Consider the following 14913-nt stretch of genomic DNA (forward strand, 5'->3'; position numbering starts at 1 on the left):
AAGCTAATTTAATAACACGCAAACTGAAGAGGAAGGGATTCGAATAGTCTTATAGTTTCTATAAAGATTAAGGAAAGCTAATTAATTTCTTGACAGTTCTAATACTAAAAGCATAGAAACCTTTAACGAGGAGTATTGACATTAACTATCGAAAATTCAAAGTCATACGATAGAAAAGGGAAAGATGATAGAGATCATCTGGGGATTGCGGTAGCTAAGGCTAGCGGTGAAGAGAAAGTGACCTGCAACTGATCTACCAACGCCAGGATAAGTATGTGTCAATCTGGAAAGCGTGATGATGGTGATTAAAAATAAATGAAAGACCATGAATCAGAGCTGACGTTTCAGCACCTAAATGACTCCAACGTACCGGTGATTGCGTTTAGATAGGTGCACCTGGCGGCTTAGACAGGTTGCAATTGTCGCTGCAGACATGTGCATTGGCATGGATGTTGGACAGTTTCGAGATGCACACTCCGAGTAATGAGCAAGCCGGAGGAATGCGAGGCAGCAGCCTAATGTGAGGCGTGGTATCGGGGAATCGTGGCTAGCGTGGCTGTTGCCAGGGGATACGGTGCATTCGACACCTACAATGCAGGAAATGTAGGTCAATTCTACATGAGAATATTGAAAGAAACAATTGATACGCTGCAGCATTATGCTCGAATTTTAGGAGGAACGATTTGAAGCAGCGGAACTGGATTGTGGGGCAAACTGGCGGTACAGCTTTTCTAAAGATGAACTAGGAACAGAAAGTATTCATAAATGAAAGTGATAATATAAAACTGAATTGGACTGATACGATGCATACGGCGCATTCGAGAAATATGGATCACTTTTTCTGGACAATCGTTGATAGACCAAGGTTCACTTGGAAACGTATACTTTTATACAAACAGGAAGGAGTCGTTTTATAATGTATTCTAAAGAATTCATTCATGCTGAATAGATTTGTTAAGAAAGACTGCTTCTTTAAAAAAAGAGAATAACAAAGATATATTAATATTCTAATGTAAGTTACATGAAGATCTTTCCGCTCAGGTCAGTTGAGTTTAAGTCAACACTGGAACAACCGCACTCTTCAAAATGGCGGATTTCAGTTTCCTCATTTCGCAATTGTTGGTATTTTTGAAGCGTCGAAAATACGAAATGATTTGGAAAATAGTTTCGCTTCGATACTATAATCAATATATGAAAACGAAAAAAAGTCTATTGTTACAATTTTTATAAGGATTATATATTAATCATGTTAAATCCCGAGTTGATCCAGTATCGAAGGACTAGGAAAAAGAGAGCAATGTGATAAGAATTCGTATCGAGATTTCGTTGGAAATGATATCTGTCCAGGAAAGAAGCTATTCGAGTGTTTCACTCTTCGAGGAAACTGACTTTGAAGATTCTCGATGCACGGAACGCGCGTTATATAACGTGAGAGGAGGTGATTTTAATCGCCTCGCCGCGCGCTAATTACTTATTTACTCTGTCATCTGATAAACGTTGCGTCTAAGCCCTTCGCACACGAAACAGTAACACTTCACGCGACCCGACGGTCTCGTTTCGATTCTTCGCGCGAACGAGTGTTTGGATCAATGATGATCGATCTCCCATTTGGATCAATCTTAATTAACATTCGGTTGATCGACAACTCGACTTTTGAATGTTTCTTTCGATACAGACCGAAAACTTGCGTATTCGTCTATTTATTTCTTTTGTCAAGAGAAGAATCGAAGGAACACAAACATAAATAACCATTGACGTCGCGCCAACATTCGTGTTCGAGATAAAATAACGCGCCGCGTGACTCTTCTACAAAATTGCATTTCGTAAAATCACTGGAGAATCGCATGATTCATAGAGAAAAATAAGTTACTAGATTTAGTTCGGTCTTAATATTGATAGTCTTGTTTTGATTTGAGTGAATCAAAAACTAATCCAAAATCACGATTTGGAACATTAAAAATCGCTAAATAATTGAAGAACATGATCGTCTTGGAAGAAAAAAAACTTTTCCAGAACTTTCTCTGTGTTTTTCGTTCTCTTTGAAACCAAGAAATTTCAGTTTTCTCTTAATACGACCGACGTGGCTTCTGTTTTACAAGAACAATAGACATTGTTTCACAGAAACAGCAGGGGTATTTGAATAAACAAATACAGAATGTTATAAAAAATAATAGATTGCTTGTTCGTACACGAAATGATTAATTCGAGGACTAGTTTCCGAGGATACCGCAAAATAATTGAATTTCTGGCAGTAGGGTCTCGTTTCGATTAATCGGCGACAGAACGGTTGATTAAACCGCGAAGAACAAACATAGAAACATTTTCAGTCGTGGATTCAGTTGTGTTGTATTTCGTAGAAAAAGATCGGGGAAACGACGCGACGAACAATAATAAATTTCAGCGGTTGTTCGCGGCCGTCGTGAACCGGAAGTCCGCGGAAGAAAGTCCGTGAGGCGGTGACGAACCTTCGACGCGAAGAGAAAGTCGGGAACGCTTAAGTACTAATCGTCGCGACGCGAAGCCGATCTAATTGAGAGCGACGAAGAATTTAAAAAAAGAAGGAAAGAAAACAGCTCTTAACCGGAAATTGAACTACGAAGAGCAACGATCGACGAATGGGAACGAGTTGCCGAGACCAACTTCACCGAATCGATCGCCATGATTCCGAGACGTGTCTCAATGATTAGACTGCGAACGTTTGTTAACTTGCATATGAAAGGGCATACGTTATGAATTTTCTTAAACGTACTTTATCATTTTAACTGTGTATTTTACAAATATGAAGTATGAATTCCAGAAGAATTAAATTAATATACTAAACATTGTATAAAAACCAATCCTTCGGTTAAACGTCCGCAGTCTACTAACGACAGACGTCAGGCAGAAGCCGATGAATTCCGATTTATTGAATAATTGATGAATAATTCGATACGAGGGTTGAAAGAAATATCGTAACATTGATTTGCGTATTCCTTTTCTCTTTTTTTTGGAGGGAAAGGTAGGGTGGGGAATATTTGCAAAATTTATAAAACTTTTTATAATCACTAAATCAGGATTCACCGTGAAAGTTTGTTCCTAGAAGTTTGATTGCCGTTCCGAAGACCGGAAATTGTCTCCTAGCGTTCGTTAACTCGAAACGAAGTAGCGATTGCATTTCCTGGCAGTGTTGAGACGAAGCGTAAAACGAAACTCGTGTGAAATGACGAACATATGATATATATATATATATGTAAGATATGAAAGTCGAAACATTGAAAGACATCGAATGAAAACGGAAAATGTTTCCGGAGATATTCGGATTCGATTCAGTGACTGCTCATACGCTGCTCGGAGTAATTAGAGAATTAAATAAGATTGATTTGCTTCTCTCGATAGAGCGCCGAATGAATTAACGGATTCGAGTTGTTAGGCATCGAGGAAAATATTACTATGTTAAATAGACATTATCTTCTATACACAAGATCGTAACTCTCTAATTATTCTGGTCAGTGTACGTATGTAGCTACGTCGTACTGATATATTTTAACGAGTAGATTGCGGACTTTTATGCATGTACGTCACGAAAGACTGTTTAACGCAGGACACAGGCGATGAATGTAAATGTTTCGAAATGAATTAATCGGATAAGGGAATTTTCGGTTTCGTACAAATTTATGTAAATTAATGAACAAGAAGAACGTGCGGCTGCATAAACATTCACAGTCTATCGGTGATTCGATTACACGTATTAAATGGAAAGCATAAATATCACATGTCTCATGTTTTCGAGTCTCGTAATTAATTATCACGTGCCCTGTTTCACTTTTCTTTCTCGGATGGCAACGCAGAGTAAGGGACGCGAACGGCTCGTTCGCGGCTTGCATACCCTGTAGTTCATTCCATTAAAAATGAAAGGAAAAATGCAAAGTGAACCTAACGTTTTGTAAAATCTGTTCGATACGTGTGAGTGTAGGTTTGTTTGTAAGAGTGGTTCTGTTAGTTCAAGTCTGCAGAATGATTCTTACAACTGAAGAGACTATGACTTGTTCCTTTCAACTGACAACGATGAAAAGAAACGTTTGCGTCCGTTGCTGAAATTCGACTACCAACAGCTGGTGTAGTCTTTACATAAATATATAAAATATCAAAGTACTTTTGCTCACAGGTTGCTACCTATATTGTCTTAGGTTGTTGCATATGAAACGGTGAACGTTCTCGATAACATTTCATGCTACGGAAAACTATTAACAAACTTTTCGTTCAGCAGACAAGTAATCGCTCTCCCGGAAAAAGTAACAACGTTAAATTAGTTTCTTTTTTGTTCACTGCTCCAGCATGGCATGGGACAGCGCCACACGATCTGCGACCGTCACTAACTAATTTTCCATCGATCAGAAAAAGAAAGAAAAAGAAATTAATATTAAAACCTGCACTTCGTACGCAACAACTCGATACATCTACCCGCTTAAAAAAAGAAAATAATAAATTCTGAAGTAGTTATACTCTTCTATAAACTATAAACTATACAATGCTCAACCTCCTTCCGATCTCTATCTAATTCCAGTTGCCAGAATCAGCCTACGAGTCTAACATCTTTAAAGCTGTGTTCAATCTGTAACTAAAAAAAAAAAAAAGGAAAAAAATAAACACCCCGCGGACACTCTGCGATCCTCGTCAAAGTAACCGTGAAAATAAAACCGCCGCCGACGTCGCTCGTCGAAAGATATTGTCTGTTTTCTCGAACGTGTCGCCCGCGATGGCCGCCACTGACAATCGTGTGTCAGCGCGATCAGACGTGAACCGGCAGAGACACGTTTCGCATCGAAGATTCACTGCCCGCACTGGATCAGCTCGAAGAATATATTCCGATAATGATCACAATGAAGTCGTAATACAAATATATATACCATACATACATATATATATGTATATATGTATATACGTGTACGTGTGTATGTTTCGTGAGTGTGTATGTATACAAAGAATTTTAAGTAGCACGAGCGTGTTGGCCGTCGACGACGACGCCGACGATGACGCCCGTGTCGCAGCTATCGAACGAGTGTCACGTTTCGATACAAAACGAAGAAAAAAAAAATGATTTTCGAGAGCCGACACATTATTTATCACCTAGACATAATCTAAATACTTCCTTACACGCTAAACGTTCGCTCCAAAAGCTGAGGATAAAAAAACGCGCCAGTGATGGCAGTAAACTTCATTCACTTTTTTTCCGTTTTTCTTCATCATCTTGTTCATCTTGTTCATCTTCTTCTTCTTCTTCTTCTTTAGTTTTCGAGTCGGTCACGTGGCTCCCGCGGATATCATCGCCGCGGGAACGTCTTCGCGCTTCGACTGATAAGAACATCGATCCAAAGAGCTATTTTTCATCATTATACGCTAGATTATGTACAAATCTTTTCTATATATTACACGACGATCCCGAGCCGCCGGCGAGAGAGAGAGATCGCTCGGCATCGACGGATCGGCCGGCAGTTGAGGAATGGTGTCAGGTGGCCCGCGCACCTTCCCTTAGGAGAGGACGTTCACCTCGCGCGGCGAGCCGCACACGTTCAGCACGCTGCTCGTCAAGTTAGGCGTGATCTGACTTCGGGCCTCGTTCTGCGCCTGCCGTATCGCCTCCTTGTACGGCCCCCTTTTCTTTTTGTTGTACCGAGTCTGCAACAAAAATAGTTTCGCGAGATTTAAAAAGTGAGTTGAGGAAATGGAGTTTAACCCTTGGACGTCCTTGGATGCCCTTGAACCCTACTAAGGTCATAAACCCTATCGGTTTATTTATGTATTTGAATTGAATACATTTCTGTATCTTTTCAAATTCAAAAGTACTTTTGGCAGAAATGAGACTGTCACTAATGGCGCGAGAGAGATCAAAACGTTAAAAATAAAAATTTAAAAACTTTGGCATCGTTGTGTTTGTACTTAAACACCTGTGCTTTCCAAGGGTTAATAAGTCTATGACAGCAATAAGACATCGGTAAACTTGAAAGAATAATAGCTACCTTGAACGTTTCTAAAAATGGACTCAACTGGTCACACGACATCAGAGAACTCGTCGAAGAGCCGTACCAAGCAACGTGTGCCTGGGGCCCGGAGGATGTACCATCTTCTTTACAAGAAACCGTGATACTAAGAACCTGCAACAGGGAAACATCAACATTTTCAATATCCGCGTTGAAGGTTATTTACATAGTTATCTCTAGGCCGCAGATGTTATGCACTTATCGCAAACGGAACCATGGGGAACATTATGAAGCAAACACGTTAATGAAACTTTGAGTAATAGTACAGTCGAACCGTGTTATCTTATTTTCATAAATTATTCTATAAGAATATAAATTTACATAAATATCTCCGGTCTAGCTGCCTCTGTGATATGCAAGGCGACGCAGAAACGCGGTGAATATGTTAATGGCATTCGCCTGGCACGTACCTTCCCAGGCCACCAAGGGAATCCATGAATTTTTCCCCATACAACGTCACCGACGTCCATTCTCCTGCCATTGGCAGTGAGGCAATGCTCGACGGGAGTGGCGGCGAGGCGCATCATCAGGGGATGAGACTGCGGGGGGAAGTCAGGGGCGGTTTCGCCTGCGTCCACCTCCGGTTCCTGTTCGCTCAGCTCGTCGCTGCTGGCGCCAGGACTCTTGCAACCGGAGGACGCGTTGCTGACAGGATAATCGCATCTGGCGTACGCGTTCGTGTTCAATCTCTTCAGAGATATGGACAACTTCTGCTTGAGGCACTGCTCCTTTATGGCTGTGTACGACTCGCTGCCCGGCAACACGTTCCAGTTCTGCTGATTCTCCGCGCCTGTCTCTAAACACGGCTGCTGATGCGCTTGCTGCTGACTCTTGTGTTTCCTGTCCTCCTTGTGCTTCTTTTTATGCTTCACTTTATGTTTGCGACGGTGGTACGACAGCGTGTCATAGGTGGGATTGTATCTGGAAATTGAACAATCCATTGGGGTTATCAAACAGGAGATCATTAACGTAACGAACGAATTAAGAGGAGAGATTGTACTTAATCTTATTTCAACACTACAACTATCAAGCAGTCAAACTGTCTTTCTGAAATTTCTCTATAGAAACTAAATGGTGCAACTATTGAGACTTCAATGGATTTGCACTGTAGTTTCTGTATTATTAAATCAATTTTTAGTAATTCCCCAGAGAAGCATCCGTTATCTTTACAATAACTGGAAAAAAGAAGTCATGAATGGGTCATTTTAACCCATCCGGTAGTTCTAGTGCTAATCAAATTCAATGTAACTACTTTCTCTTTAATCTTTAGAGGATCAGGCGTCACTTAGAGGCTCCACACAAATCTCCAAATTACACACTACATAAACTATCAAATTCCTTAACAACCGCGACAAGACCTTCCAACCAAACATACTCAAGAAAATAGAACAAGCAATTAAAAGGTCGTCAAAGCGAACTTACCTCGGTGATCCATTGCAAGGCGATCTGGCAGGCGAAACGCCCCCTAACATCTTCCTCCTAGCTTCCTTCTTAGCCTTCTTCAGCGCTCGTTTCGCTGCCTTCGCGCTAGCGTCCTTCACCCCTTGCTTCTGAGGATCGACCTGTTCCTGGCCGTCCTCCTCGCAGTCTTCACGGTAATCGTACTCGTTCTCAAACGTCCTAGGCAACTCGAGCGGATCCCTCTCCGTCTCTGTCTGCGCGTCTTCCGCCTCGTCCGTCTCTTGTTCGTACTCCGGGTCCTGAATCTTCGAGGGTATCTTCAACACTGTGCCCTCGCCTTGCGCCCCGAACGAGATCTTGATGACCGGCGTGGTCCTGGCAGTTCTCGTCGGGTCCTCGAACACTGTCTCGTCCCAGAGGTCCTCCATCGAGCCGACGGACCGCTTTTTCCGCGGAACGCGGCCGGCCCGCGGCCTCATCGTCGAGTCAGCCGCCGCGAACGTCTTCTTCTCATCCTCTTCCGGTATCTTCGCGCTTTCTACTGACGAACTGCTAAGCCTTCTGGGGGTCGCGCAGTACGCCATCGACGGATTACTGTCGCAGTCCGTCGACTCCATGCGCTCCTCCGTCGGCTCCAACGCGTTCACGGACGAACCACCCGCGTCGCGTCTGTTGTTCCAGTACGATGGCGCGATCTTCACCTTTTCTGGAAGATTAGAAGCTTCAGCTTAGAAGAAACGGTGAGGAATTCGAGGATTGTTTTCCGGCAAAGCGATTAAGTTCAGTTTTGAATGGGTACTAATTCCAGTGTTAATGGTTTGAAATTTTTCTATCTCCGACTTTGTGGAGGTAATGGTTTGAATTAAACGTTCCTAAATGTTTCTACTTCTCTTTTTGGGGAGCTTACGCTTTGAATCGGATGCTTTGAGAGGTGTACATTCCTAGCTTTGTGGAGTTAATGATTTAGATTGAATGCTTGAAAATTTTTCTTTTCATTTTATAGAGGTAATGGAAATTCGTTTAGTTTTCATTTTGTAGAGTTAAAACTGTGAACCGAATGCTTTGAAATGTCCCTACTTCTCGTTTTGCAGTGTTAATACTTCGACAAACGAATTCTCGATTATTAATATTGGTTAATGGAATGTTGTCGCGTTGGCAGATGCTGGGGACGGTCTACGTCATTTCGAAGTCTGTTATTGCAGTAGCAACGTTTCGAAGTGTTCTTAGAACTTCCACAGATATGTTTATTCGAAGTAATTAACTGCTACTGCGTTTACTCGCAGTGCTGATTATGTCTGATATTTCAGGGAACAAGGGAGAAAAGGGAGGCAAGAAAGGACCAGTTTAAATGAAAGGATTGACTAACCAGTTCCCTGTGTGGCGTTATTGATCTCGTTCGGCTGGAGTCTCGAGATTTTGGGTATGAGAGACGGTGCCAACTTCGACGAGTCGGGGCTCAAAGCCGCCGTTGACGACGAAGACGACGAAGACGACGACGACGATGACGACGACGAGGATTTTGTTGGCTGATGGGAAGACACTGTGATGTTTTCGGATTGACACTCGGAGAACAATATTCTCGATGCTTTTTGCGGCTGCTGGCCGCAGCGGCGGTCGCTTCTTCTCGTCGATCCGTGACCGGTCACCTAATCAAACCAAAACGTCAAGTATTCTTTTCCTCTCCTTCTCTTTCTATCGCGAACAAACAGGAAACGATAATAACTTCCCTTGGTTTTCGAAGTATCTGATCTTTCACCGGAATCTCCTTTTTTCATAGAAATAAAATTAATATGTACGCACAAAATGTTCAGTAACTTGTAACTGAATTAAGTACAATTCAAATTCAAATTTAATTAATTCATAATGTAATGAAAGTTTCATATAAATTAATTTTTTTTATATATATGAATTGTATGAATTAATTTTTTTAATAGAAACATGTAATATTTGAAATAGAAAATATTGTGAAATAGAGAAAGGAGAAACTTTGTATTCAAATCTAGATCAGCGTATTTTGGTATGAGAATTTTACTATACGACCATTGGCATATTATTAGAACAATTCTTGTATAATCGAAGAGGAAGGTGTGTAATATAGGGCAAGTTGCCATGTTGGACGCGATCTGCGTGTAACATAATCGTGTTTCGTAAGGCAACAATGTTAAATTGCATTTCCTTCAGACAAAACATCGCGTGGTTTCCGAGTTGTCCGCAAAGCGTTTCTGTACCACTGTAAATTAACTCGGTGAAATCTGGTTTCACGTGCATCCGGCAATTTTTGTGAAATTTAATGTCAAATGCAACTGGCAGGCACACACTATCTTGTAATTAATATTCTCTAGAAATCATTACCCTTAACACAACCACTACTTCGATTGAACTTCAGAAAGTGAACAAAAATTCATAGAAAAACGTTTCACAATAGAATAAAGAATACAATAAACTTCATCAATTCCCAAATTCAATCTTCCCCAAACATTCACTTCCCCCCAAAAATTCAAATCAGTATCATTATCTTTTCCCGAAGGATCAACAACAATCTCGATCGACGCAGACTGCTAAACATCATTATCATTATCATCAAATACACCGAAAATCGTATTCCGATTAAATTCGAAACAGTCTAATAATAATAAAAATTGAGACACGTTACAATTGACTTCGACAGGAATGAACAACGGTGAAAAACGTTACATTGAACTCGAACGAAATTTCATAAAAGTGAAACGTGTCGTTGATAATTTCGAGAAAATTATACATCTTGCTGTAAATACCTGTTGTTGCGACTGTTGCTGTTCCTGCTGGACCTCGTCGTGCTTCCGTTTCCGGCTGACGTCGACGTTCTCGCTGTTCTCGTTGCAGATCGATCTGCACTTGCTGCAGAGCACCTGCCGCGGCCTGAGCCTGACCGTCGGCCGTGCATTCTTGTACCTGGCCGGCGGGTTAATGTTCCTACGGAGATCGACTTTGGCAGTGGCCAGGGAGCTGCTCCTCTCCTGGAAGTAGCTGAAACGAGCCGCGATCGTCGCGAGTTTGTCGCCATCGGGATCGGGTACTGGTTCTGGGGGCTGTACACCGCAGGGCAGGCCTCTGAAAAGGACAAACGAAAATTTGTTAATCATGGAAGTGTTACACATATTTCAGTTTTCAAAAGTTTAAAACCGAAAGTTGTGAAGAATTGAATAAAAGTTGTGAATAACTGACTTATTTTCCAACCGTTCAGAGAAAAGCATTTTCAACCCTTTGCGGACGAATGTCGACATTTCGGCGAGATGGACGTTTCATATTTAGAATACTAAGTTGTAAGCGAATGATTTAATTACTTGAATAGCAAGTGATCAGTGTACAGTTTCCTTCTTTTATTGTTTAAGCATCCGATGTGTACTTTAGCTTCATATGTTGCAAGCTTTGTGTACTTTAAAGAATCTTCGTCCGTAAGGGGTTAATATTCTCGAGAACCTTCGTTTGTAACAGGGTTACTCAGGCAAACTGTTTGCTTGTTCAATCCTAGCGTAATGGCAAGTCTAATCTATTATAGAATTTCTGTTGTACCTAGGTTTCGAGGAATTTTCCACTGAATTTAATACATATTGTTAACATGTACAAGCAGTTATGCAAGGGATAAATCATAATGCAGCAACGTGTAGTCGTATCACGTTTCTGTAACCAGTTAATCCTTCGAAATCGAATATTGACTATATTAAAACTCCATATTTACAGCGAAAGCCTACGCACAAACAACTGAACTATTTAACCAACAAAACATCGTTGAACGCAGTCTCGACATTCCCACCATTCCAAAATTCGATACGTTATTCGCGGAACGCTTGCCCATACTACTCGCGAAACGCGAGAGCATTCGCATACTTCGCACAGAACACGTTTTTAGCCCCTTAAAAAGCTCTTCATCCGCGACGGGTTAATATTCCCCGGTATTTACAATGTCCATAAATTCCGCTGTAAGGAAACCCTGCGCGGTATACGAGGGGGATGGCGGCGGATCGCGCGATAGATAAGGGGATCACAAATGTGCAGCGTGCACCGTTAACGAAACGTAAGAGGGAAATGATATTGATCCAGGTAGATCGAATCGCGGCGAGATAATGAAGACCTTTCGTAATGAAAGTACATACTATGATAATAGTCTCCCGGTGTGCATCGGCCACGATGAAACACGTAAGCCACTAACCGACGTCGGCGAGCAACGGTGAAGTCATTGTGCCTCCGCGTTGCAATTCCGCGACTGGTGGCCCGTAGGCCGGCAAGAAACCGTGCCGAAGGATGAATAGAAAGGAAGAAAGCTAGTCATAACGCGGCACGCCGAAACAATCTCGCGAAATGTTCGCCTGTTCGCCGAGGAAAACTCTTTTCCGTCGTTCGGCTATGGATCTTATACTTTTACGGTGCGCGTTCGGGGGCTCCGTTCGATAACCCCTTGTCCTATGATTTCTTTCGCAACTGCGTTCGACAGAAGTACTTTATTCGTCGTGATTCGGTGAAAAAAGAGAAGAATTGTACGTGTGCGTTTATCCTGAAATACCACAATAATAGAAGACTAATATATAACTTGGATCTGACAGAATGAAACCCTTGTAATATTATGTCAGGCTGATGGTGAGGATTTCGAGCAGAATTTAACAATCATAAATATTGTAGTATCCACTATGAAGTCCATTTTTTGATATTTCTTGAGTTTTGTAAATTTCAATGGAATGAATATTCTATCGCGAAACCTACCCTGAAAGACTATATACTTTCCCCATCAAACTAATAAACCGAGCACTTTAAAAGCATTAATTTCCTCAACTTTTCTTTGGACTTAACCACATTGGCTTCTGAGCGACTCCACCGTTAAATGAGCAAGCCCAAATTATATATCACTTCTCTATCATCAATGATAGCTCTTCACAGCGAACCTAGACGCACAATGGAATTCTCTCCCCTCTCCTCTTCCGAACTACGCTAGAATCCTAGACACTACGACTACAAAGCAAGGGGTGAACTTCGCGATTCGCACGTTCCAGCCGAAGAGTGACCAAAGGGGACGCAAAAACCGAACAACCGGGCGACCGGAGCATTGTCGATCGTTCGAAACTATTTCGCCCGGACCCCGGGACGAGTTTCCTACGACGATAATGGCCGAAAGAGCCGGCGTGACCGACCGCAGAAACAAAAACGCGTCTCTCGGCGGGCTGCTCTGGTCCGGTGGGCCGCGGTCGGCGGTTTCGCAACGTCGAAAACCGTCTCTCCGCGGAGGAGCCGTCGGATTCAGAAAGATTATTGGGCGAGCACGGCCGCCCCGACACGTGCAACGGCGTGCAACGGCCGATGGCCCGGCTGCTGGCTCTCCTCGTGCACAAACAACACGCTCGTATCGATTCGCGCGCGGCGTACAATGAGCGACAGACAGCCCCCGATACGGTGTATCCATTAATATTTTCCGGGTGCCGATACGAGCCGGGGGACCCGCGGAAACGCCGTAGCGGAGGATGGAGGCTTTAGGTTCCTAGATAAAAGCTGAGCCAGTGTGCAGCGTCGATAGCCGAGCACGAAACTGCACGAAATAAAAAGAACGAATAGCGCGAGCAGCCTTCGACGTGGGGAACTTCGCTGGGAAACTTTCGAATCGATCGTGAAAACACTGTTTCTGGGAGTGAATTTTTTTAGGAGCACAGGGAAGGATGTTGGGTTAACCCTTTGCACTCGGGAGATCAGTCATTGCTTGATCTAATGCAGTGCAACTATAAAATCTGATATAACACTAGAACTACCGAGCACTTGGACCGTCTTTTTAAAATTCATTTATAAACATAAGCGTGAACTTATTTAGGTTTCAATTGATTTATATTTTAGTTTAGTATTACTAAAGCTTCTTTAATCATTTCTTAAAGAAACGTCTACTTTCGCAATGATTCTAAAAGGAGGAATTAGGAATTAGTCATTCTGACTCACTTGGTAGTTCTAGGGTTAATGTTCAGCTTTGTATAATGCCTACGTGAAGTATTGGAATAAAATAGCGCTGTTCCTCAATGTACTTGTGATTTCCCTTCGAGTTACTTTCAAAGAATAGTCTTTGTTCTGTCAAGAAATGTTAAATATTTCTAGTGAGAAACTTCCGAGTGCAAAGGGTTAATACTGAAAGTACTGTATCGATCTTTTTATTTCGCAGATATTGGTACCTTAAAAGCATTGAATATTCAAAATGATTCGGATAATAAGTAGCTTCGCTTGAATACTGCAATGAATGTCTGAGGAAACTCTGAATAATTGATTGTCACAATTTTTATGGAGGTAGATATCAATGTACGAAAGGGTTCAAGTGAAATCACCGTCGATCAACGCGCAGAACAGACAGTTCGCCGTTTCCGTTCGCGCAACGCGACTATACACGCCGGCTATTTTTCGTCGGGAATGCTCTGCCATCTCGGGGATTATTTTCACGCGCATTGGTTTATTATTCCGTTTTCGCGGCCAAGGGGAGTGAAAAAAACTGCTGCCCGCCGCAGAATCGTTGCTCGGCGAGCACGCGGGGAACTTTAATTTCGGCTGAGGATCCCGCGGAGGTTCGAGTCCCTGGGAACAGCTTCTGCATTCGGCGCTCCGCTCCTTTTTTTTCCCGACTTCGGTTTCGCGGGAAAGCAAAAAACTGATCTCGCTGCCCGTCAAAACGCGAGAAACGCGGCCGACAGCGGAGGAACTTCGGAAACAAGACGCCGAGAGCTCGCAATGAGACTTGAAACTGATAGAACTTATTAAGAGTGACACGCGGCAGCCTGTGGGCTCCCGTGTAGACGCAGAGACGTTTATAAACTGGTTCAGAAGGAAATCAAGAGATTAGTATGAATCACTCGGAAGTCGATGTCGCCGAGATTGGCTTTCGGATGTTTTCCAATTTTCGTGTAAACGTATTTTTAGCCCTTTCAGTCGGCATTTCATTTGACCCAAGGAAATTACGAAGTGTGAGATTGAACATTGAAGTCTGTACAACGCATCGACACGTGGAACATCGAAATGAAATAATTCTGTCCCTTGATTTATGCGAAATGTATCTTTACGCTAATTGCAGAAAGTAGCATTTATATTAGAGGAGAAAATAATGGACATCTATCGAGAAAAATATTCTCCAGTGCAAAGAGTTGAAACTTGATTGTTTATGTATGCAATTTCGACACGTGGCATTTACTTTTCCTTTTATAGGTTGAATTATTGTACTAGATGGTTGGTTTCCGTAATGCTTTTTCAAATCGAATTTTATTGTGTTCCATATCGTTTCATTTTGTTTTCTGTTCGAGCCCCCGTGAATCCTCCGGCTCGGATACGAGCAACCAACTATTTTTATCGTAGTCGATATTTGTTTTCAGAGAAATGGAAAACTTGGACTGCACGTGCATCGATGCAATATGGCTGTTTGCAAAAGATTTAAAAAAAAGGGATTTGATACCTATGAATCTGCATTGGGATCAGGGAATGTTTTTTAACCTCGTTCAGATCGCGC

The 14913-nt window shown here is 42.3% G+C and overlaps 2 protein-coding genes across 3 annotated transcripts in view; both read right to left on the reverse strand.

Annotated features, from left to right (window-relative positions):
• The window catches only part of LOC116431611 (uncharacterized), a 41491-nt gene extending 36263 nt beyond the window's left edge, over window positions 1–5228 (reverse strand). Inside the window, exon 1 of the mRNA XM_031987303.2 lies at window positions 5134–5228. Coding sequence (XP_031843163.1) covers window positions 5134–5198 — 65 coding nt within the window. The 5' untranslated portion in view covers window positions 5199–5228. The remainder of the gene's footprint in view (window positions 1–5133) is intronic.
• A 280-nt stretch (window positions 5229–5508) lies between these two features.
• LOC116431608 (uncharacterized) overlaps window positions 5509–14913 on the reverse strand; it is a 45222-nt gene continuing 35817 nt past the window's right edge. For both annotated transcript variants that reach the window (XM_031987282.2, XM_031987283.2), the window contains 6 exons: window positions 10193–10508; window positions 8785–9064; window positions 7440–8124; window positions 6428–6938; window positions 5997–6131; window positions 5509–5655 (listed from right to left, as the gene is read on the reverse strand). In XM_031987282.2, the coding sequence (XP_031843142.1) occupies window positions 5509–5655; window positions 5997–6131; window positions 6428–6938; window positions 7440–8124; window positions 8785–9064; window positions 10193–10508 (2074 nt within the window). The remainder of the gene's footprint in view (window positions 5656–5996; window positions 6132–6427; window positions 6939–7439; window positions 8125–8784; window positions 9065–10192; window positions 10509–14913) is intronic.

This window comes from Nomia melanderi, chromosome 13, assembly GCF_051020985.1.
Source record: "Nomia melanderi isolate GNS246 chromosome 13, iyNomMela1, whole genome shotgun sequence".
Classification (NCBI taxonomy): Eukaryota; Metazoa; Arthropoda; class Insecta; order Hymenoptera; family Halictidae; genus Nomia; species Nomia melanderi.